The sequence below is a fragment of the Musa acuminata genome, chromosome BXJ2-10 (genome assembly GCF_036884655.1).
Source record: "Musa acuminata AAA Group cultivar baxijiao chromosome BXJ2-10, Cavendish_Baxijiao_AAA, whole genome shotgun sequence".
NCBI lineage: Eukaryota > Viridiplantae > Streptophyta > Magnoliopsida > Zingiberales > Musaceae > Musa > Musa acuminata.
Window position 1 is genome coordinate 18,600,508 of NC_088347.1, and position 22,018 is coordinate 18,622,525.

Here is a 22,018-nt window from a genome sequence, read left to right on the forward strand (position 1 = left end):
TGACATGGGATGGGAGGACAGCTCGGCCGAGCGGTCCTAGCAACGTGCATCCGCGTTGCTTTGACTAGAAAAGTTAGACCTTCAGACTAAATATGAATGTATTATCATTGCCACCCACCATTAGGAAGCTTGACAATCTATGCCCCGACATCTATCTTGTGCACAAAGAAGACACGTAGGCTGTCCTCGGTCATGATCCGCGGTGGGATACGCTTGCCTGTCTTCTTTGGTTCTGATATAAACATACAGTGAGATTTAATGACATTTAGAGTAAGAATTTAAACCAAACAAAAGAAGGCAGAAAAGGAATAACTCTTACTTCGATGTGAAGACGAGGCATTGCTGTTGGATTTTGTAGGGTGATGATCCGTGGTTCTTCGCAATCGTTTGCAGCAATGCAACGATGAAATGAAAAAAAATTATGGTTTTCCAGTAAGATGGAATCGGATTTATTTATTGCTTCTCGATAGCAGACGATTGAAACAAGCACACTGTACGCTGCTCTCTCATGATGCCTTCTCTGTGGCATGCTCAGCGGCCTTCCCTCGGAAACGAGCGACAAGATGAGCAGAGGAGTGCACCCAGGTAACCGACCGTGGGTTATACTTCTGCTAAATCCCCTCCGAGTTTAGGAGATATAATATGAATGCGTACAAAATAATTTATCGGTAAATATTTAATAAAACCTAGCATTCTTTTGGTGCCAACGTCTCCGTTTTATACGCTCCATTCACGAAACGAAAAGATGCAGGAAACATTACGTTTTTCTATTATTCTATTCTTAATAAGTTCTTGATATATTTAAAATTACAATTTTTTTTACTTCCTATGAGCCTGTGTTTTTCATTCTTTTTATCACCATGCCTGAAATGTACACTTCGAATCAAATTGTTTTTTTTTTGTCCTTAAGTATGCACCACATTGAAAACAACCTTGGTTGGACTTGAGCACCTTCGGCTAATGCAAAATTGACATTCAATAATCTCAATTAACTTGCCATATTAAGATGTCTTATGTAGGATGTAAGATTGCCATATTAATTTCGATAGCAAATTTCGGACCAACTCATGTCAATGCAAGCTCTTGCGTTTGGAGCCGTAGCAGCAAGGGCAAGTCTAGGAAGCCATGGGCCACCTAAAAACCCATCTGCAAATATTATAAGATTGCATGGCCCAAGCACGTGCAAACTGTCCAAGCGAATGACGACTGTAGCATTGCCCTCCAAATCCTCCGTCAGCGGCAGCAACATAAACAAAACGGATTCCACCCTAATAAATGACACAACAGGACAGCGAACGGGAAGAAAGGCCGTGACGCAAACGTCATCCAAACCTCCTAAGAACGGCAGATGGTGTGAAGCAGCTAGAACCTCCAAGTGGGCCACATCAATGCAAAACTTGTGTTCCGTTTGCTCCTGTTTCGATCTTTCTTTATTCCCAATTCCTTCTCTCCCACCGGTTCTAACGTGGACGGCAAAATCTACAGAAAGGTGGGACGGACGGATACGACTTATCATTATTCTTCTGGCCTCTGTGATCTGGTCATTATGGACAAGGGTGAAGGTTGGAGAGAGTCTCGTGCGCTGGCCTTTGAAGATGAGCTGGTGAACAGGTACTCTCTCTCTCTTTCTCTCTCTCTCTCTCTCAAGACGAGCAGGTTTATAAACTAGTAGTTAAAAAGTGGCGGTGGTTCACTTAACCATGTGGTGCGGAGTCCACCGCTATTCGGAGGCCGTATGCATATTAGTACTCCATGTTAGCTTTAGTTTTAGTTTTGTTTATTTGTTTAGGTCACAATAAACAATGGTCTAAGATTAACAAATTTGGCTGATAACTACATGATTCACTGCATGCGTACCAAACAACTTATTAACTCTAGGTGAATACGAGACATCAGCGTATGGCACATCCGTGACAAGCTGATTGATTCCAGTGACCCTATGAACTCCTGAGCACATGCCCTACATGTGCAGTGAACCCTTTTAACTGTACGAAGTAAAATACCATCGACCCTATCGCAACAAGTCCATCAACCAAGTCTGGAATAATGTGGATGAAAACCATGCTACCGGGTAACGGCGCCACGCCACACTGAGATCCACAGTTTGGGACTCCGACATGATTAGTTGTCGGCCGCACAAAGTTTCTGACAATCTAACAAAACACGGCTCGAACAGATCTAACAGAACATGGTTTCCCTGCACTGCCGACGCCCAGCTACATGCTCCAACTTGACTCGGCTCGACCAAGTTCCTTCTTGAATTGTCTCCAACTTGTAGATGTTCATGCCACCTGTAGCTACAGCAATCGATGTATTCCTTGATCATTTGAGCAAAAGTGTGACGCGATCAATTGCGTTGCTCATCAAACCATGTGAGGACGCATGGTTTACGTATCGGCAGTGGTCGTGTTTTGTGTATAGTGCTCAATTGTTGGTTCAGTAAAAGGGCGCTAAAATAGTGAGCTGTTCAGGCTATACATCTAGGTCAGGTACTTTAGGGAAACCACCTAATGTTTGGAGAAATCAATACACCCTTACATAAAAAGAGAAGGAAAAGAAAAAAAACCCCTTAGATGTGATTTGCTATGTGATTTGTATAGGTGTGACATCCCTTAATTGTTGGGATTAGAATCATCAATTGTTATTTCATTATAACTTTAACACTTCTACTAATTAGGCTATATGATTGGTATAGTTGTGACATCCCTTAATTGTTGGGATTACAATAATCGATTGTGATTTCCTTATACCACTTTATGAGCTGAAACACTTAAACCAATTAGGCCAAGGATAGCCACTTCTACAAAAGAAAGCTGCTCCCAGTAAGGCTTTTAATTAGAAAACAGAACCAGAAGTATTCAACCATGCCTTCTGCTAGACTACATAGGCCACAAACAAAAGTAGATACATGGTAAGAAGACCATCCTTCAAGCAAGGGTTTCAACACAAACAAGATTGATAATGCTTCTAGCTTGATTAAGAGTCAGAATAGTGGAGCTAGAATGTGTCTCCTAAAAAAAATATATTCAATCAATCATACTATTCTGACTCAATTGTGTAATGATAGAGTGACTTAAACTTAACATGTGAAACTGAAATTTATCAAAGATATATATTTTTGTAATTATTTTAGGACTACGACAAGGTTCCAGCACAAGATCCTTCATGCTGATACTTTAATTAATGTCATTGCATCAAAAAGCTTAGGAGCCATGATCTATTGATTTGTATCCTTAACAGTCTCAACCTAGATTGCACTTATTGTTTGATCACAATTAAGTTAGTCCACAAGGTGTGATCGACCACTACTAGATGATTATTTTAATTGAAAGAAAGGTATATAATATTAGAAGTAAGATCTGAAGGCCTAAAGGTGAAGCCAAATGAACAGACCCGCGAGGCCTAAAGGTGAAGCCAAATGAACTAGTAGTTAGTGAGTTGTTCTCTGATCAGTAAGATCGTTTTGTTCCCTATGCACAGACAACTAGGACTAAGACGCACTTCGATCTCCAACCAGCTGTTGACCTCAACATGATCATCACTTCAAGCACCCACAGTAAATATCACATTTTATAATCCACTAACCAAGAAAGAGTATTAAAAAAATGTCAAAGAACACTGGAAAATCTTAATCTATTGAACTATTTTATTCAAAGCTATGAATTAGAGCAGTTTCCAGAACTAATTCATGCCTTTGTATAAGAGTAACAAATCGTATCAGAAAGAGGAGTACCTGGTAGTTCCCATTGATACCAGGATGAGATCCCTCCCCCCCCTGCTTTCCTAGCAGACTAATCTTTCCCCCTTGTCAAAAAGCGTTGGTATCATCAGCATAATTGCTTTTGTATCTTAAAGCGATTTGCTACAAAGTAGATCTACACAATAGACAGACAGAGAATAATCAAAAGAGGCAATGAGCAACACATGAACCAGGAGATCCAAGATAACCTACAAGACCTCGGTATTTCTGTCGGAACAAGTTTAGCGGCCCAATGTACTCCACAAACCCTAACGTCGCAAATCGCCCACCGCATCGATCGATCGCCCTGCATCATCGACCATTAAGATCAACTGATTAGTAAAAGGACCGAGAGGAACAGGATTGGACCGAGAAAGACCTCCGATCTCGACCGCTAGTGATGAAGCTGACCGATTCGGATCCTTATAACCGCCTAGTTTCCTTGATGTTGGCGAAGGGGCGGCGGAATCGATCCTTCTCCGGATCGAGGGCTTCCGCCTCCATCATCCGGAAAGAAACCCTGTATCGCGACAGAGAGAGGAGGAGAGGGAGAGGGAGAGGGGGAGGTGGAGGTAGCGGTGGCGTTTGGCAGAGCAAAGAAGAGTGCGAATAGTACCTTTTATTTGGTTCGTATTTGGCGCGTCGGCGCGCGGAGAGACAGTTACGGGTGCTTTCGAATTATTTTGAATTCGTTGTTCGGGAGGAGATCGGACGCTGCAGAAGAGACGGGACCGAGACGATGGAGAACACGTCCCATCATCTCTGCCGTCCGTTAACTTTTCTCTGTGTTGCGGTGTATCGCGACTCACTCTGTTCTTCTTATTGGTCTTCGTTATGTTGCTTCGGAAAGCTCGAATCCATCTTTACTCGCTAGTCACAGTCTTGGTCCAACCAGTAACTCGATCAGACAAATTACGCTCCGGTCACAGAGCTATTGCGAAGAATATGTATCTGCACTCCTTGTCCATCATTCACAGTGTTCTTTGGTTGGATGTCGTTGCCTTTTTAATGTGGCACGCTTCCTCCATGGCGGCCCCACTCCCACTCCCAATGTGGCCGTCCACCTTCCACTTGCACCTCCACCTTAAACAGTAGCAACACACTTGAATGGCCCCACTCTCCATCCCAATGTGGCCACCCACCTTCCACATGCACCTCCACCTTAAACAGCCGCAACACACTTGAATGGATCTGCTTTGGCTTTTAAGGAGATCGATACGGCTGCAAAAGCCAAGAATCGGTAGTCTTCAATGAATTCTTCGACTGTTGGATGTCAGCACGGTGATGACTACGGAAAGGGAATCGCCTGCCCATGCCTGATGTAAATTGACCCAATCTCTTGAGATCAAACTTACTGCTGCATGCTGGTGCCAAACTAGTGTCTTTTTTAGTACTGCTTCTTCAGTTGCAGGGATGGATGGTTTTATCTGTGAGATTTGTTGACTGTTGTACTGTTGTTTTAGACACTCAGAAAAATATAATGTAGAGAATAATAATCTGAGGTGGTGCGATTCGCCTTTCTCCATTTAACATAAATCAGACATGGCCACCACAGTTAAAAGACACAGTTTGACTTGCTCAGGAGTTAGTTTGTCTTGCGGTGTCTAGGGGTGATAAATGGAATCAGTTTAATGCGATTTTGATTTCGGTTCGGAAATCATCGGTTTTGAGTTCTGAATCGACGATTTTGATTTTATCCCACCGATTTCAATTGATATAAAAGATAAATTATTCTATAAATATTGAAATTCACATCAGGCTTTAAGCTTAAAAATACTAATCATTATACTGTACAGACTTTTTATTTTTTAAATTATTTAATTTAAAATTATTATTTTTTATTTTAATTTCTAAAAATCAAATTTAAATCGTATAATTCTGTTTCTGATTTAGTTAAAAATGATCGTTCATTGATTGATTTGAACGGTATAATTGAACAACGTCTCTCTCACACACATGGGTTCATTTGAAATTTAGGTGAGATACAATAACAAGTACACCGGGGATAAAATACTAGGCGGTGATCCCACGAGGCGGTTACCTGATCCCACGGAGCACACGACTCCGCGCTCGGTGGATGCGGACAAAACGGGTCGTACGGCAAAGGATGAGGTGGGAGCAGTGAAGGTGAGCGAGAAGAGTTCGCTCGGCAAAGAATCTCTCGGCAACTTCCCCTTCAAAGCTACCCGGACGCTGCGCAACAATGCAATATAATCTAAACCTTCCTCCGGAGTGCGGCGACAAAACCTACGCCCTTCGTAGCTCGTTCAGCGCCAATCTCCATGGCCGCAGCTGGGACAAATCCTGGAGCTCGTTCCTCCCCCCCCCTACAATATGAATTGCCTTGTTAATGCTGCGTGTCCTCTGATTTGCTCCGGCAAACGTAGAGGACGAGGCTGGTGAAGGCCTGGGGAACAGCGAAGGTGGAGACGCAGCGAAGCAAACAAGGCCGAAGAAGAAGAAGAAAAAACGAGCGTGAGTTGATCCAAGATCTCTGGTGTTCTTTGTTTTCTTGTCTTTTCCCTCTCCATCAAACCCTGAAGAGAAATCATCTTAGAGAAAATATGAACTCCCCCCTTCCTATATATCTATCTTCGCCCTTTTGCTTCCATCAGGAACGATAATGGCGGCTTCTTTGTCTCTCTGTTCAACTCTTGGCAGGCTTTCGTAAGATTTCCTGACCGAAAAGCCTATTGAAGTCCTATGAAAGGAGGCATTTTTTATGTCTGCACTTTGGTTCTCCATTTGATCTCTTATTACATGCTTCCCTGTGAACCCTGCTCCACTATACATTCGTTTCTCCTCTCGACTTCGATTCTGGTGTTATTAGCTTCTTCTCCCATGAGTGTCATGTAGTCACTTCAAACGAGAGCTTAACAAAGGTTGTCCTTTTTCCCCTTTGCTTTTTGGCTCCACAAAAATCCTTGCGATAAAAGTTTGAATTGAAAGGTAAAGTTCACATTTTTTTCTTCTTTTACCTCTAAAAACTTGTCTTTTCGCTTCCACCCTTTGCACTTGGGCAATGAAATGATTTCTTAGAATACTGCTGAACTTCATCCCTTGCTTCTCGGCGATACTGAGGGAGACTCCTCAGCAACTGCGCCGTTCTACTTGTCTGCTCGTCTTTGACCACTTTCACAATCCCCTATCGGTTCGCTGTCTGTAGAATGCCGATGTAATTACTACACTGCCTTTAATACGTAATAGTTCTCCTTTCGAACGAGGGGCATATTGGTCTTTGCACAATCTCTCTCTCTCTTCATCTTTACTTTGCTTCGTTATTCGCGTTTAGTGGTTTTAGAGATGTTTTCTCGGCGAGGAAGAAAGAGAGACTTTTTCGTACTGCGTTGAAATGGTTATTATGAGACCTGTAGATCCATTGGACTGCCTACTGTAGTTTTCTGTCGTTGCGGTACTACAGACAACATTGTGGGGTCTACATGACACATTTATTTGGTTGATCTTGAAGCTAATCTACAAGCCGTAAATTCACCTGATGGGTCTCACTCTGTGGGTCATCTGTTCCTTTGTGACTGCAGGTTTGGCTTGTGGACAAGGCCAGTTTCAGTGAAAATAAGATGCAGACGCCAAAACCAAGGTATGTTCACAAGCTTTTGGCATTAATTGCTTACAGTTGTTCTTGATTGGTTCGGATTGCTGGTTCGGCAGCGGAATCCAAGATAATTTTGTACGTATTTTAATGGCATGGTTGAGGGAAAAACTAAAAAGAGTCTAATTTGTTCTTTACTTATGTTATTGATAAGACCTTTGTATGTGTTAATATGCTTTTTATTTGGACTATAGACCGAGGTTGTCTTTCTTGCTGTAAAATTGTGTTTGTCTGCTTGTAAACCAATATTTTGGCTTACCTTAATGGGTGGGTCCTGTTTTTTGATGTGTTCATCTTCAACCTTCTGTCTTTTGCTATATTTGCAGGTGTTCAGATTTTGCACCCAAAATATTGGTTTGTATGCTTGAGACATGAGATTTAATGTTTTAGCGTCTTTATTTCAAAAATATTGTCTGGAGTCTGGACCATAATAATGGTTCCAAAGAATAGCACCAAAATATGGACATTGTGCTGCAGCTACCATAATAATATATATCCTAGTCATCTTTCTTGTTTATCTGAACTTTTATCCGAGCTCTTTAATAACCATGGGAATTCTCATTTTTCATGGGAAATGTGGTGCAGCTACCTTTAATTCTATAGATATTTCTAAAAAATGGAAAATTCCCAAGTGATTTTGGTTTTGGACTTGCCAGAATACATTTATGCTATAGATATTTCTATAGCATAAATGGGAAATTCCCATTTAATTCTATAGATATTTCTATAGAATTAAATGGATTTACCTTTAATTCTATAGATATTTCTAAAAAATGGGAAAAAAAATGGGAAATTCTCAAGTGATTTTGGATTTGGACTTGCCAGAATGCATTTATGCTATGCATGTTATGGGTTTGAAATCCCCTTTCCTCCCCACAATTTCCAAGTAGGGATTTCTCTAAGTTCTAATTAATCACCAAAACTTGTATTTGGTTTGGAAATTTCAACTGGGAATAAATTGAGCTTGAAGAAGTTTCTCTTCTGGATCTTCATTTTATCTAGCTTATGTGGAATTCAAATTGAGTTTGTCTTTAATAACCATGATTGCTGCTTTTAGAATTTTGCCTTCTGATACTTTTTGATGCTTTTTTCTGAATTCGAAAACCTTTTTTACAAAGCAAATGATTTAGTTAGTGCTCTATACCATCATTTTGAGCTATTTGCTTGTATTTCTTTGATTCATGTAGGAGTGGATCATCAGAAGTTCCTCAAAGAACATCTCCAATCACCCCTCGAACTCGTACAGCCAAGTCTGGTGATAATGAATGTAACTCTGCCACTTCAGCTACGTCAACAAGGACCTCAACTGAGAGGAGTCCCAAGGTGATTATGCGTCGATCACCTAGAAGCCCAGTGATTGAGGTATGAATGTTTTACAATGTGAAGTCACTCCAGTTTATTAAATTTGTTTATTGAATCTTCTTTTCCTTTAATAACAGAAGCAGTTATCGAATTAAGTTGGCTTGATCTCATGATTTCTCCAGGAGGCTCAACCATCCATCCAACATTCTGGCTAGCTATATATCACTTAAAGTCATATTGTTAGGTTTCCCTGGTGAATCTGTGATATCGTCCTGAAAGGAAAAGAAGAGGTCTTTATGCATGCTGTGTTCGACATTGTTCTGACCACTTGGAACTTGTGATTATCTAAGGTTTAAACTAATCTCTGTGGCCTTTAAATGTATATATATGACACAACTCAATCTAAATTTATCTTAGGCACATTTTTAGACTCTTGGATGAAGGTGTTATGACATTTTTATTTTATGAGCTTTTAAATAATGTTTATTGAGTCTATTTAGTTCAGTTAGAATCAGATAAAGATTTATTTAATATTTATTTATTATTAAGAGTCCAAGTCCTGATGGACTCTAGGTGGAACTCTATAAATAGTGATGTAACACTTTTTTTTTATAATCAATCAATCAATGAAATATTATTCTAGTTTGTGGATCAAACCCGAGGCCGATCCCCTCGAAGTGATCAAGGAGGCCGATCCCCTCGAAGCGATCATTATCATTCCTTTTTCTCCCCTTTCTTCCACGATAAGACCTTAGGGTCTTACCAAAAGGGCAGTCCCATAATGTGGCTTGGATTCGCTACAGGATTAGCTTATTATGTCAGACATTTGCAATGGTATAGATCTAGCACTTATTACTCCAACACGTTGGGAACATTCATATTAGTGTTTGGGCCCGATTTGTCTTCTTCTTGATGTAATTATTGTATTACATTTACAAAATGCACATTTGATTTGCTTTATTCAAGAGGTTGCCACTCTGCACTGGAGGTTAAAGTAATCAGATCATTCTAATAGATTTTTTGCAGTCTTACTATTCATAGAAGATGAAACTTAAGATTTGTGATTTTGTTACTTTTGTGATATTTGTTATCCCTTCATCCATATCTGGAACAAGACCAAGATTCATTCATTGTCCAAATTGAAAGGTACATCATGTATGTCAAGATGAGTATACAAAACATAATCTGTTCATCTGAAAGAGGTCATCTTGTTGCTATTATTTTCTTTAGTTTCTCTTTGTTCTAACAAGTGATTCAACTCTTATCTTGTGAGTTCCAGAAGAAGCATCCTACCAGGTTGTCTGAATTGGAAACTCAGATCTGTCAGCTCAAAGAGGATGCGAAGAAGACAAGAGAACAACTTAGTTCATCCGAAACATGTAAGAAACGAGTGCAGCAAGAAGCAGAAGAGGCCAAGAAGCAGCTTGAGGACATGTCAGCAAAGCTAGATGATTCTCAACGCCAACTTGTCGAGTTTTCAGCTGCAGAAGAAGCTCGGCTGCAGGAACTCCGAAAAATTTCTCAGGAGCGTGATCGTGCATGGCAGTCAGAGTTGGAAGCAATCCAAAAACAGCACACTGTTGACACAGCAGCTTTGGGCTCTGCCATGAATGAGATACAGAAGCTGAAAGTGCAGCTTGAGGTGGTTCTCAAAGCCGAAGCTGCTTATCTAAAACAGTCTGAGACAGCAAGCACTGAGCTTCAGGTTTTGAAGCAAGAAATGACAGAGACACTTGCTACTGTTGAAAGCCTGAAGGTTCAGCTTAGAGATAGTAAGAAATCGGAGGCCGAGGCACGTGCACTGGTTGATGAGACTTGCAGGCAATTAGAGATGTCTAAGACCACTATCGAGACTCTACGTTCTGAAGGGTCAACACTCGAGGAATCCTTCAGTGCCAAGGCCTCTGACTTTGAAGAATCTAGGACTAAAGTCGATTCACTGGAAGAAGTGAAGAATTCGATCACCAATAAGTATAATGAGGAAGTTCACGGTGGCAAATCTTCAGAGAAAGCAGCAGGTAATCCTTTGGTAACAGAAGTAGAACAACTAAGATCTGCACTTGAAGCTGCTGAAATCAAGTATCAGGCAGACCAAATCCAAAGCACAATGCAGGTCCGGTCTGCTTATGAGTTAATGGAGCGTGTGAAGAGTGATTGTGGAGTCAAAGAAACTGAACTCAAACTTGCATTGAGCAATGCAAAAACAGAGATTGCTGAACTTAAGGCAAAACTAGTTGATAAGGAAGCAGAGCATCAGCAGATAGCAGATAACAAAGAACTGAGTGCGGATGATGGAGAAGTTCGGGGAGCACAATTGCTATCCGAATTGGAGTCGAAGTTTATGAAATCTACTAATGATATTGCAGAGCTGAAGGCCAACCTCATGGACAAGGAGACCGAGCTGCAGAACATTTTGGAGGAGAATGAGATGCTGAAATCTGAAATGTCAAAGAGGGAAGTGGAGAATCGTAGAAGTTCTGAAGCAATGATTGCCGAGCTGGAGTTGTCCAAGGCTGCGGAGCAGGACGCACTTATAAGGCTGGGATACATCACCGAAGAATCTGATAAGAACAGCAGGAGGGCCGCGAGAGTGGCCGAGCAACTTGATGCAGCTCAAGCAGTGAATTCGCAGATGGAATCTGAGCTGAAGAGGTTGAGGATACAGTGTGACCAGTGGAGGAAGGCAGCTGAAGCAGCGGCAAGTATTCTTAGTTCCAGTAACAATGGAGGAAACATGGAAAGGACTGGTTCACTAGATTCTGACTATAATTCGATTGCCGGGAAGTTGATGAGCTCACCATTTTCTGACGACCTGAATGAAGAATCACCCAAGAAGAAGAACAGTAATGTGCTAAGGAAGATTGGTGGCCTGTGGAAGAAGAGCCAGAAGTGACTATTCGGTTATGGCATGGTGTTTTGCTATCAAATTATGGCACTGCGCAAAGATGGGTGTTATGAAACAGCCTCAAGTTTAGTTTGTTTTTACATTGCACTCTTTTAGCTTTCTTGATGGTACTTTTAGACTACTTGGGAGGATGCTACTTTTGTGGAGCATTTAGTTCTGTTTTTTTGAACAGGATCTATCATATCTTAGTCTTTGATTGAGGCAGATGATTAAACTTGATGAAGTGTTTTGAACACTTTGCTCCCATTTAAGACCTAATAGAAAACAAACGTCTACCAAATCACTGATGTTTTCTTGGGATTGATAAGTATTTTTTAATTTCAAGATCTATTATTGAAGGATAACAAATATTAGTATGGAAAAAATAAAAAAATCTTAAAGTTAGGCTTTAGTTATTTTATAAATATTTTATGTATGTATATATTTTTTTATAAAAAATATGAGAAAATATTATAATTATTCTTGGGTTTATCTCTTGTAGGTCTAGAAAAATTAAAAGAAAGGAGATGAAAATTTCTTTTGAAAATTATTTTTCGGTTTATCTCTTGAGATGATAAATATACTTTTTGTTTTTTATTTATTATTCTATAAGATTTTTTATGAGAAAAATGACATAAACTTAATTTTTTTATTTATATGAGAGAATGTACCGAAAGACTTGCGTTTGATTTGAGGTTAATGTAAAATATATGTAATTGATCTCATACTACAAGATTTGTGCTTAATATAAGATTAATTTAAAATATATTTAATCGATCTCATATGATTAATAATCTAATTTTTTTCATAAGTTCGATAAATATACTTTTGGTATGTTTTTATTTATTATTTTATAAAAAAATATTTTAAACGTTTCTCCTTTAAAGAAATGAAGAGACAATATGAACATATATATCTTTTTCGAACAATAATAATACTGTATTACTAGCCTAAGATCAAATCATATATATTAAACTTCTAAAAAAAATAATATTGAAGTTATCAGCTTGAAAATAATTGAGTGCGCATCCAAAGGTGGATGCATCAACTGCAACTTAGATTTGGTAATTGCCAAACCTCGTAGCTATTAGCTTGCGAAAGACATGTGAAACTGATGTCCGATATGGTCTATAAGATCATGTCTGATTAGCCTTCGAGCATAATCAAGCATTCAAATCAAGAATTTTTTTATACTATATGATTAAGTAAAAAGATTTTGAACCACACTTCCATTATGATGAATAAATAATTTTCTTAAAAATGGAGCTCTATTTAAATCTCATGGGATCTAAAATCTCTCTCTATTTTTTTTGAACCTGTGAGTTTTTTGGAATTTTAATTATAACTAAAATTTAAGGGTTATTTAAAAAATATCATTCGTCCACTTTTATTTATTTCCTTTGATTTTTAAATTATTTTTCATCATATTTTAGTTTAAATGTAAATGTATAATCTTATTTTATTTTATTTTTTAAATTCCTCTTGGCACATTAAGGTTGTTTATTAGAACAGAAAGTAGTTGGTTTCAAATGAATGCAATGCCATGTCCTCCATCTCACATACACACACATTACCCCCACTATGGTGTATAATTCTCGATTCATGATTAATTTAGCCCTAATCCCTCCTTTCTCCACACTTCCATTTCCCTCTCTCTGTTCTCCTCTGCTTTGCTCTTCTCTCTGCTCTCTGCTTCCTTGTTTCTTCTTCCTTCCTTCCTCTTTCTGCCTTTCTCTCGTGTGTCTCTATCTTTCTTGTTCTTATTCCCTTAGTGTTCTATCATGTACTTCTTCTCTTGGCCTTCGTTCGATTACATTCACTAGTTGTCCTGGCGGGCGGGTGAGATGGGGTCGATAGACCGGTCGAAGAGGAGGAGTAGTCAGCTGTGGAAGAAGGCGCTCGTGCACTTCGCCATGTGCTTCGTGGTGGGCTTCTTCACCGGCTTCACGCCACCCAGCACCGCTACCCTCTTCGAGCGCCGGCCCGTCAGTAGCATCGGCATCCTCCCCGCCGCCCCCGTCGAGGCCGTGGAGCGGGTCGTCGAGCGCGGCGCGTCCGTCAACAGGACCCTGGCCGAGATCACGAGCACGGTCCCGGCCGCCGCCGTGCGCGACGATCCGCCGCCGGACGCGGAGGCGTCGGAGACGCGCGGGCCGCAGCCGCCGTCCCGGCGGCTGCTGATCATCGTCACGACGACCCGGTCCAGCGACCGGTTCTTGGGCGCGTCGCTGCGGCGGATGGCGCACACGCTGCGCCTGGTACCGCCGCCGCTGGTGTGGCTCGTCGTCCAGGCACACGCGGACGCCGCCGCCACCGCCCCGATGCTGCGGACAACGGGAGTCATGTACAGGCACCTGACCTACAAGGAGAATTTCACCGACCCGGGGGTGGAGGCCGATCACCAACGGAACGTTGCCCTCAGCCACGTCGAGTACCACCGTCTCACTGGGATCGTCCACTTCGCCGGCGCGTCCAACGTCTATGATCTCCGCTTCTTCGACGAGATTAGAGAGATCGAGTATGACCTTTCTTCCCTTCTCCTCTATTTCATGAGCAAATAGTTTACATCTCAATGGGACCTAACTCGATTCTTTGGAAGGGAAAGTAGTATCTGATTCATCGAAAGAAAAGCTATAATCTTTGTCAGTTAAGCTCGAATCTCTTCCAAAGGAGTGTGATATACTCATCAAAATCTTTTATTACAATTCGTGCTGTTTCCATCATAATTTTGCTCCTGATATCATGAGGGTTTGAGGGGAGAAAGATAAGGGAAGTTGAGCGCATGCTTGATGATGTTCTTCTTCCGAATTTTCTTCTCTTTGTTTTGTCATAAAAAAGCCTTCCATTCCTGTGATCCATCCATAGTCTTCATCTATGTTTTTCGTAAATCTGCATCTAGTGTCACCGCGTTACCCAAAGAAAAAGCAGCTTTCTTGATTCATCAATCATCAATTTGCCTTTGCCTGTTCTTTGCTGCGGTATCTGAAATATGACCCTTTTTTTCTAGATAGAATTGTTAGTTGTTGTCAAAGGAAGGAAAGACGTCATAAAAGATATCTTTCTATAGAGATTCCTGTGTAATATTATTCTGGTTTCAATTCATTGACACTTTTCCTCTTCCCCCAATTCCTATGCCTCATTGTACATCAAAACTCCATAAATTCTTTTGCTTTTAACTGTTTCTTCCAACACTAATTTTCCTAATCTTCCGTCTATCTTTTTCTGCAATTATGTGATGACAATGGAGAAATAATGGGGGATTGTTGATTACATCTGACACCTGACATTAGAAAAGCATTGCGTGATCGACTAACAAAAGAAAACAAGAAAAGTGAAATTTAAGTTGCAAAGATTGGCTCCTACACTCTGTGTACCAAACATTATAAAAGCAAATCAACCTCAAATTAATCTAAACCTTTTCCTCAAGTGGTTTCGAGCCAAATTTCCACCATCCCTTCCTATTTTTTACTTCAACATGCTGCTTTTATAATCTAATGAAACTATACAATTTCTTTCATTTATAAATTGTCTGATAAACTATATACCGCTGGGTTAAGATATGTAATTCTACTGATTTGTCTAAAGTAATTCAATTGAATTCCTCTGTGGAATTGGTTCCAAAAGGACAAAAGTAGACCAAGATTTCGGTTTTAGTGTTCCACCTTTTTCTTCTATTGTTCCTTTGACATTAAGATTTCAGATCATTACTCTGGTTGGTGGTAACATAATTGCTTTTACCTCCTCCCCCTCTTAACCAACAATTTGGTCGGTTTCTAATGCCTCCTATGCCATTCTTTTCAGGGTTTTTGGGACATGGCCAGTAGCAATGGTGTCAGAAAACAGGAAGAGAGTGATGCTGGATGGTCCTATTTGTCTTTCGACAAAGGTCCAAGGATGGGTCTTGAAGGACTTGAGCAGTGACAAGAGGTTGTTGGTGGCTAGCACAGAATTGAACCCTAAACCTCCCAAGATTAATGTTTCTGGTTTTGCATTCAATAGCTCCATACTGTGGGATCCCGAGAGATGGGGCCGCCCTACCTCATTGCCCGACACATCACAGGTTAGTCTCTAGCATCTTCTGAGTACATTGCAAAAAAATTCACATGTTTTATCTCTTTTTCGTTTCTACCATGGATTGCCTATCTATTCACAATGGTCTTCTTCAAATGCTAAGTTCATTTGGATTATGTTTAAGTTTAGATTTCAATTTATATGAGAGTTTTGCTGATGCCAAATTGTCAATGTATGAAACCCTGTTTCCGGGACTCAAGAACTCTGATGTTACCGTCCTACTGAAGCTCACTCTCACTTCTGTTTCTTCCCTCCTCACCTTAAACCTATGGTCAACTAGTGAAAGGCCGATCTGTTATCTGATTGGTTGATCCACCGCGAAGTACAACTGTCTGTCTACATAAATTCTTTCTTGTTATCTGAGGTATGAGTTTGTGACTAGTGACACCACGTCGCTGACTATATGCATCACATTGATCTCCTTCATTTTCCTCTTACCGTCTCCGTTGACCAATTTTGGCACATAGCTGAGACACATGAGACTCTTTCCAGCTGTCTCTGGTAGATTGTACCACAACAAAGTTCGAACATTCCCGGACGTTTTCAACCAGCTAGTTGACAGCAGCCTTCCCCAATTATTAGCCCACAGAAAACTTCCTTGCCTCTTGATCAGGAATCGATGTCAAGCACAGGAAACCTTTGATTAGGACTAGCAACATGATTTTGCTGGTGGTTGGTCAATCATTCTCACAACCACTGCCACTTGAGTTTGTACATTGACATCTACCATGGTGATGATAATTTCAGGATTCAATCAAGTTTGTGCATGAAGTCATCTTAGAAGATGACAGCAAGCTGAAGGGTATTCCTGCCGACTGCTCCAAGATCATGGTGTGGCACCTCTACACACCGAGTGTAATTCCACTGCCCTTTCACTATCAAAAGCTTAGATCAGAAGGTAAATAAGGGGAGAGAGAGAGAGAGAGAGAGAGAGAGAGAGAGCTGTGTAAATGAGAGAGAGAGAAATATGTAATGTTAGTTGTGGTCTTTATTTCCTTTCTTTCGGGGAAAGCTAAATAAGCATCCTGATGGCCACCTCATTTAAGGGGGGAATCCGATGCCTGTCGGCTACCCTAATCTTAGATATCTTAGTTTAAGATTGATCATGATGCATGTTTACAGTACAAGCATTTTGCTTGTTGTATGGGTCATTGTTAATGATATGTTAGGGGACTAATGATTGAGAAGGACATTCTTCACAGAATGCCAAATGCCATGACCTGTCTACTAATTTCTTTCACCTTTGCTACAATTTTATTATACCATTTAGTCACCATGTATAATTGACGTGAAGCAATTGGTAATCAACGTACTTTTCATTGTCTTAAAAAAAAACAAGTTAGAAAAAGAATACGGCGATGAAATAGTGTAACACTAGTAATGAAAGAAAAGATCAAAGAAAGGGAGTTTTGAAAAATATGATGGTAATTATAGATTAAGCATAAAAATAACATAGTCGTTTTATATATTAATTTATGAAACAAAAGATGAAAATTATCATTAATCGGATTTATAGGAAAATATTTATCCCAATCACAACTTGACTTGACACATGATAGCACAACAAAGATTCGAAATCTAATTTAATATATTTTTTAAATTAAAATAATTGAAAGTATCAGTTAATTTAGTTGATAAAGATCTTGAGAGTTTATCATAAGTTGCTCGATTCGAATCTCGTATTTATCATTCATCTTTTATCAAAAAAAAATTAATTAATAATTTAGTCATTTAGATATCAATCCAATATAAGATTTCGTTCATACTATAGAATATTCTTTAGAGTTAAATTCATTTAAATAATTTATCGGGATACAAACTTTCACTTAAAATTAATTAAAGCATCACATAGATAACATCAAAATCTCAATTAATATCGATCTTCAAATCGATCATTTATTGAACACCCGAAACCTTCATCCATCCACGTCAAATTTTCTATGCACACAAATCCAAAGTCTAAGTTGATTTGGACATCATCACAATCCAATAAGTTACGGGAAAATGGAGATGGAGGCTCGTCAATGTTAAAAGACTTCAAAATCACAGTTGTGATGCATCTATTGCGACCTGCCACCCTCCACTTTTGGGTGGCATTCCCCATCGTAATTAATGCATGCTCATCAAATACCTACATGATTAGGGGCTACATAATTGCAGCTGTGATTGCGAGGGGAGCAAAGTTGGTACAGGATGCAAAATTATCTCTTGGATATTACTCTCTCCTTCCCGGAGAACTCGTCTCTTATCTCCTTCAAACTTTTTCTTATTTGCTTATTCTTTCCTCTTTTTATATGTATTGGTTTTTATTTAGGTAACTCAGATAAATTTAAATTATTACTTCTAAATTTAAATTCTTTCCTCATAATAGACTAGGGTGAGACGTTTGAAGGAGGCGCTAAACAAGCACATGCCTGAACCCAGGCACTTAGCAGCTTAGGCATGTGATCGAGAAATTGGAGTTTGGTTCGATCTTTTTGGAATAGTTGGCTCAAACACACCATCGAACCCAATTAAACTCAATCGCGAGCCTCCTTGGCACTACACTATCATATGCTTCCTCCGCCCTACAACATCGAAACACATGCCTCTTCTTATGTTATTGGACTATGAGCCTCCACCCTACTATCACGGACAAACTTCTAAATAGGATGTTTGATGTAATGCTTATGTATGTCCGTGTCTTTTGGTATGTTCATGTCTTGTACAACATGTAGAGGGACGACCGAAGGCTTAATAATCTCATTTTAGTTGGGTTGGTGGCCTCTTTAGGCTTATAAATAAATGTTGTATCATGTGGACACGTGCGAGAGATTTTCGGTCTGTAATGGACCATTTTACCCTTTGTTGTGCAATTGTTCAGAGCTTGTAAAGTCTGTTTGTAATTTGCATTGTCTATGAAGTGTTTTTCGGAGATGTTTGCTTGTGGATCCCGATTGAGGCGTTCTCTATAACTCGTTCTCTCTTTTGTTAGTCCTAAGGGACAATGGGAGGCTTCGGGGAGGCTGACCTTTGCGGACGGACACGCAAGGGTGTCGCACGACTTAGGCAAAACCAACTAAGTCCGTGATAGATAGTATTAGAGCGGGACAAGCACTCATAGAAACACTTAGTATGCAAATGTGGGGGACCTAGCGGGACTGCGTTGAGGGCAGTCAGCACACACGCGACCGTTTGGGGGAAAATGGGCATGGAGATATAGGGAAAATGAGTCGCTCGGATGAGCGAGCATCTGACATTGGCATTCAGAGGAATGCCCAACCCTTCGCGCAAGAGGCACCACGAGAACAGGCAAGCTTGGAAGAATGTGGAGCGCACAAAGGTTAGGATGGCTGAGTTTGAGCTACGGCTCAACGTTGACAACTATACTTGATGGTGCTCAAGGCAAGCGAGGCGCTTGGTAAAGAATGAGACCATGTAAGGTGGAATGAGTTGCTCAACGACCAAAAGAGTTATGCAAAGCTCACAGAGGTGAGGGGAATTGCTAACTCGAAGAATTTGGTACTCATGCATGGGCTTGTATACGGACGATGGAATGTTCGTGGCCATCCCAAGGCGACCGAAACTTGGCACCATGGAGCATTGAAACTTTCTCTTCGGCATGTGAAGGATACGTCCATAGGAGGCTGAAGTGTGCAACGAGTTCAACATGTTGCTAGGCCTTAAGTGGTGCAGTGGGGGCTGTATTGATATGGAGTCACAATCTAGCAAGTGCGTTTGCAGGAGACAGAACAATGCACAGTTTGTTCAGCAGATCGGAGTAGTCCAAGGGGATGGTGGTATTCGAAACGAAGAGAGATATTGCTCCAATGGGACAGTTATCCAAGAGGGATAAGTCCCGGCTCTCTAGAGGGAGAATTATGTGGGACGGACCTCACATGTTGAGGAGGAGTACCTCAACAAACAACGACTCCACGAAGCTCAATGGACTGAGCAAGCGACGAGGAGTCGTCGCATGATCTCGCTTGAGAGAATGCATTGGTGGATGCATTGCGAAATCAAGTGGGGGAGCGACCCAAAGCAACTTAAATGAAGGCACACTTGGAGTTGATGTGGAGATCGGACTCAAGGGAGGGCTAACCCGTGGAATGGTGGGCGCGAGGGCCACCATCGACTCAATGCAAAAACGAGGAGCGGAGCAACTTGGGTGTAACTTGGCGAAGTACCCAAGCCGAATGAAGGGAGCCAGCATAGAAGTTGGAACATGGAGCGGAGGCACATCACTTTCCTTAGACAGAGGTTAAGGACATGAACTCTTGCAGAGGCAAGAGTAGAATCATGCTGTTCCATGGGTCCTTCATTCTGACGGAGTGGACTCATCTTGCATGATACTAAAGATGAAAGGAGCTTCTGGGCACATGTACCTTATCTCGGAGAAGCATTTGATGGAGGAACTAAGGCGACTCAATTTACGGAGGCGAAATTGGGTTCAGAAGGCCTTAGCATGGGGTAAGAGGACTTAGAGGTGGGCACTCTTGAAGAATATACCACAGTGTTGCCATTCAAGTTGTCATGAAGGAAGCGGTGCATAGCAGAAATTGTGCTGGTAGGGGCAGAGACCCAGGACCCAGATAATGGTGCACAAATTATAGTGAAGTCGGTGGACTTCGGGAGCTACTAGGCGACGGATTGTCCTAGAGCGGTGCTTCATCTAGGTGTGACCCAAGAGTGGGTGGATGAAAGTCGATTACCAAATGAGCGAACAAAAATGAAGGTGGAAGAGACCCTGCGATGTATTGGCAGAGGCCACACCTGGAGGGTTCACAATTCGAGTTCATCCCACAAGGATCGGAATGCAATAGAGATGTCACCAGGAGGCGACATGGTGCAGTGGATCGTGGTGGAACAGTTCGTGGCAATGCGATACACACGACATAGTCCTGTGAGGGACTAGATCATACAGAGGTATGATCGGGAGCTATTGGAAGCTCCACTTCGGTGAACAACACGACAGCAAGAAGGGCTATGGATTCAAGGAGTGAAGGTCATGGTACCGCAGAGGCGGGTCTTCCGTGCGTGCATCGAATTTTGCATCGGATGAAAGCCTTGGTCATCAGCATATGGGGGCTGTGTTCCACCAAGGGAAAAGTTCGAATGCAAGTACCAGTGAGTCCCATGGGAGGGACTTGATCATGCAGAGGTATGGCTGAAGCAGTTGGAGAGTTGGACTGCTCTAGAGCTCATATTCGCTTAAGGGGGCCCGGCAAGTCAAAGGACTAGGTCGAGTAAGCGAACGTTGCTGCCAAGGAAGCTAAGGAGAATAGAATCGGTGCAAACCCTATAATGCGATGGCAGAGGCCATGCATGGGAGTTGCAGTCTATCTTTCCATCGACCAAACGAACTGCTTGGAGAACACAGAGGTGTTGAAGCAGGGGGGGTCGAAAGGGGCGAGGAAGCAACGACGAGTCTAGAGGGACTTAGCTACCCAAAATCAAGCATCAGTTGGAATGGAGGTAGACTCGGAGGAGTGCCATAGAGGCATATCTACTGATTGTGAAGAAAAGGGATGCAGATGTGAGGCGACGGATAGTAGGGCCATGGGCATGGCAACGCCATGGTACCGCAGAGGCGGGACTTCCGTGAAAGTCATTGATCCCTTGCTCTCATGGAGGGAGAGCGCTTGGTCGTGAAAGGGGTCGAGGAGGTGGAGAATGCAGAGGCAATCTCTAAGTACCGAGACAAGGCTGAAGGGCAGAGGCCGAAGAACTTCGTAAGACTGGTGTCAATGAGCTTCTCATCAAGATAGCCGAAAGTGAAGGACTTCGGGTCATGCAAGAGTGCATAACCAAGGAACGAAGCAGGTAGTATGCGGTGTTGTACCTTTGCTACTCAGTGGAGTAGGCGGTAGGGTTGATAGAGAAGATGGTACAATCCCAGAGGCGACCAAACCTATGAGAGAATTACTCCAAGTTGGGGTGAAAACTTCATGCATTCAAGAAGTTCGATGGCATTGAGAAGGTGAATCACAGTAACTAACTCAACGCTAGGAGTGCAAACACTTCAAGTGCTTCAAAAGTGTGAGCAAAGAGCAGGCGAAGGCTAGTAACCAGCTCGATGCATGAAGTACAACCTCGAGGAGGCGGGCGAAGTCAAGTAACCTTTGCCTTCTCAACTCTTAAGAGAATGGGCGAAACCGAGTACCTCAATTCTCTTATCTATCCAACAAAGGAGCTCTGCACAAGTTCAAAGACCCTTCGAAGATATTAGAAGATAATAGTTGTCAAATCCTCACCATTGGTGATCAGTGCTACTAAGAGTAAAGTATCCGCCTCATTTCCCAACAGAATACCAATCAAAAGTGGAAGTGATGCTAATCTACTTGGAAGTGATAACTAAGTGAAATAAGAGTCTACGAGCAAATTTTGTGAAGGAAGAACCAAAAACTTTGAAAGTTTGCGAGGTGATGCTCGT

At 41.4% G+C, this 22,018-nt stretch overlaps 2 protein-coding genes across 3 annotated transcripts; both read left to right on the plus strand.

The window, feature by feature from the left end:
- Positions 1-5,887: 5,887 nt before the first annotated feature.
- LOC135624505 (interactor of constitutive active ROPs 2, chloroplastic-like) lies at positions 5,888-11,760 on the plus strand. 2 transcript variants are annotated; one of them, XM_065128188.1, is made up of 4 exons: positions 5,888-6,214; positions 7,279-7,337; positions 8,537-8,711; positions 9,931-11,760. In XM_065128188.1, the coding sequence occupies exons 2-4, from the start codon at positions 7,318-7,320 to the stop codon at positions 11,542-11,544; spliced, it is 1,809 nt and encodes a 602-aa protein (XP_064984260.1). In that variant the 5' UTR covers positions 5,888-6,214; positions 7,279-7,317; the 3' UTR covers positions 11,545-11,760. The 2 variants fall into 2 exon arrangements, with proteins under 2 accessions (XP_064984260.1, XP_064984261.1); XM_065128189.1 differs by lacking the exons at positions 5,888-6,214; positions 7,279-7,337 and adding an exon at positions 8,789-9,001 and having other exon boundaries at positions 8,580-8,711.
- A 1,332-nt stretch (positions 11,761-13,092) lies between these two features.
- Positions 13,093-16,846, plus strand: LOC103978208 (beta-1,4-xylosyltransferase IRX9). Its single transcript, XM_009393920.3, has 3 exons — positions 13,093-14,053; positions 15,337-15,595; positions 16,354-16,846. The coding sequence occupies exons 1-3, from the start codon at positions 13,380-13,382 to the stop codon at positions 16,510-16,512; spliced, it is 1,092 nt and encodes a 363-aa protein (XP_009392195.2). The 5' UTR covers positions 13,093-13,379; the 3' UTR covers positions 16,513-16,846.
- The last annotated feature ends 5,172 nt before the right edge of the window (positions 16,847-22,018 follow it).

Coding starts and splice junctions, on each gene's coding strand:
- LOC135624505 (XM_065128188.1), top strand. CDS start 7,318: ATGCAGACGCCAAAACCAAG. Junction 7,338..8,536: donor ATGCAGACGCCAAAACCAAG/GTATGTTCACAA, acceptor TGATTCATGTAG/GAGTGGATCATCAGAAGTTC. Junction 8,712..9,930: donor CTAGAAGCCCAGTGATTGAG/GTATGAATGTTT, acceptor TGTGAGTTCCAG/AAGAAGCATCCTACCAGGTT.
- LOC103978208 (XM_009393920.3), top strand. CDS start 13,380: ATGGGGTCGATAGACCGGTCGAAGAGGAGGAGTAGTCAGCTGTGGAAG. Junction 14,054..15,336: donor GACGAGATTAGAGAGATCGA/GTATGACCTTTC, acceptor CATTCTTTTCAG/GGTTTTTGGGACATGGCCAG. Junction 15,596..16,353: donor CATTGCCCGACACATCACAG/GTTAGTCTCTAG, acceptor TGATAATTTCAG/GATTCAATCAAGTTTGTGCA.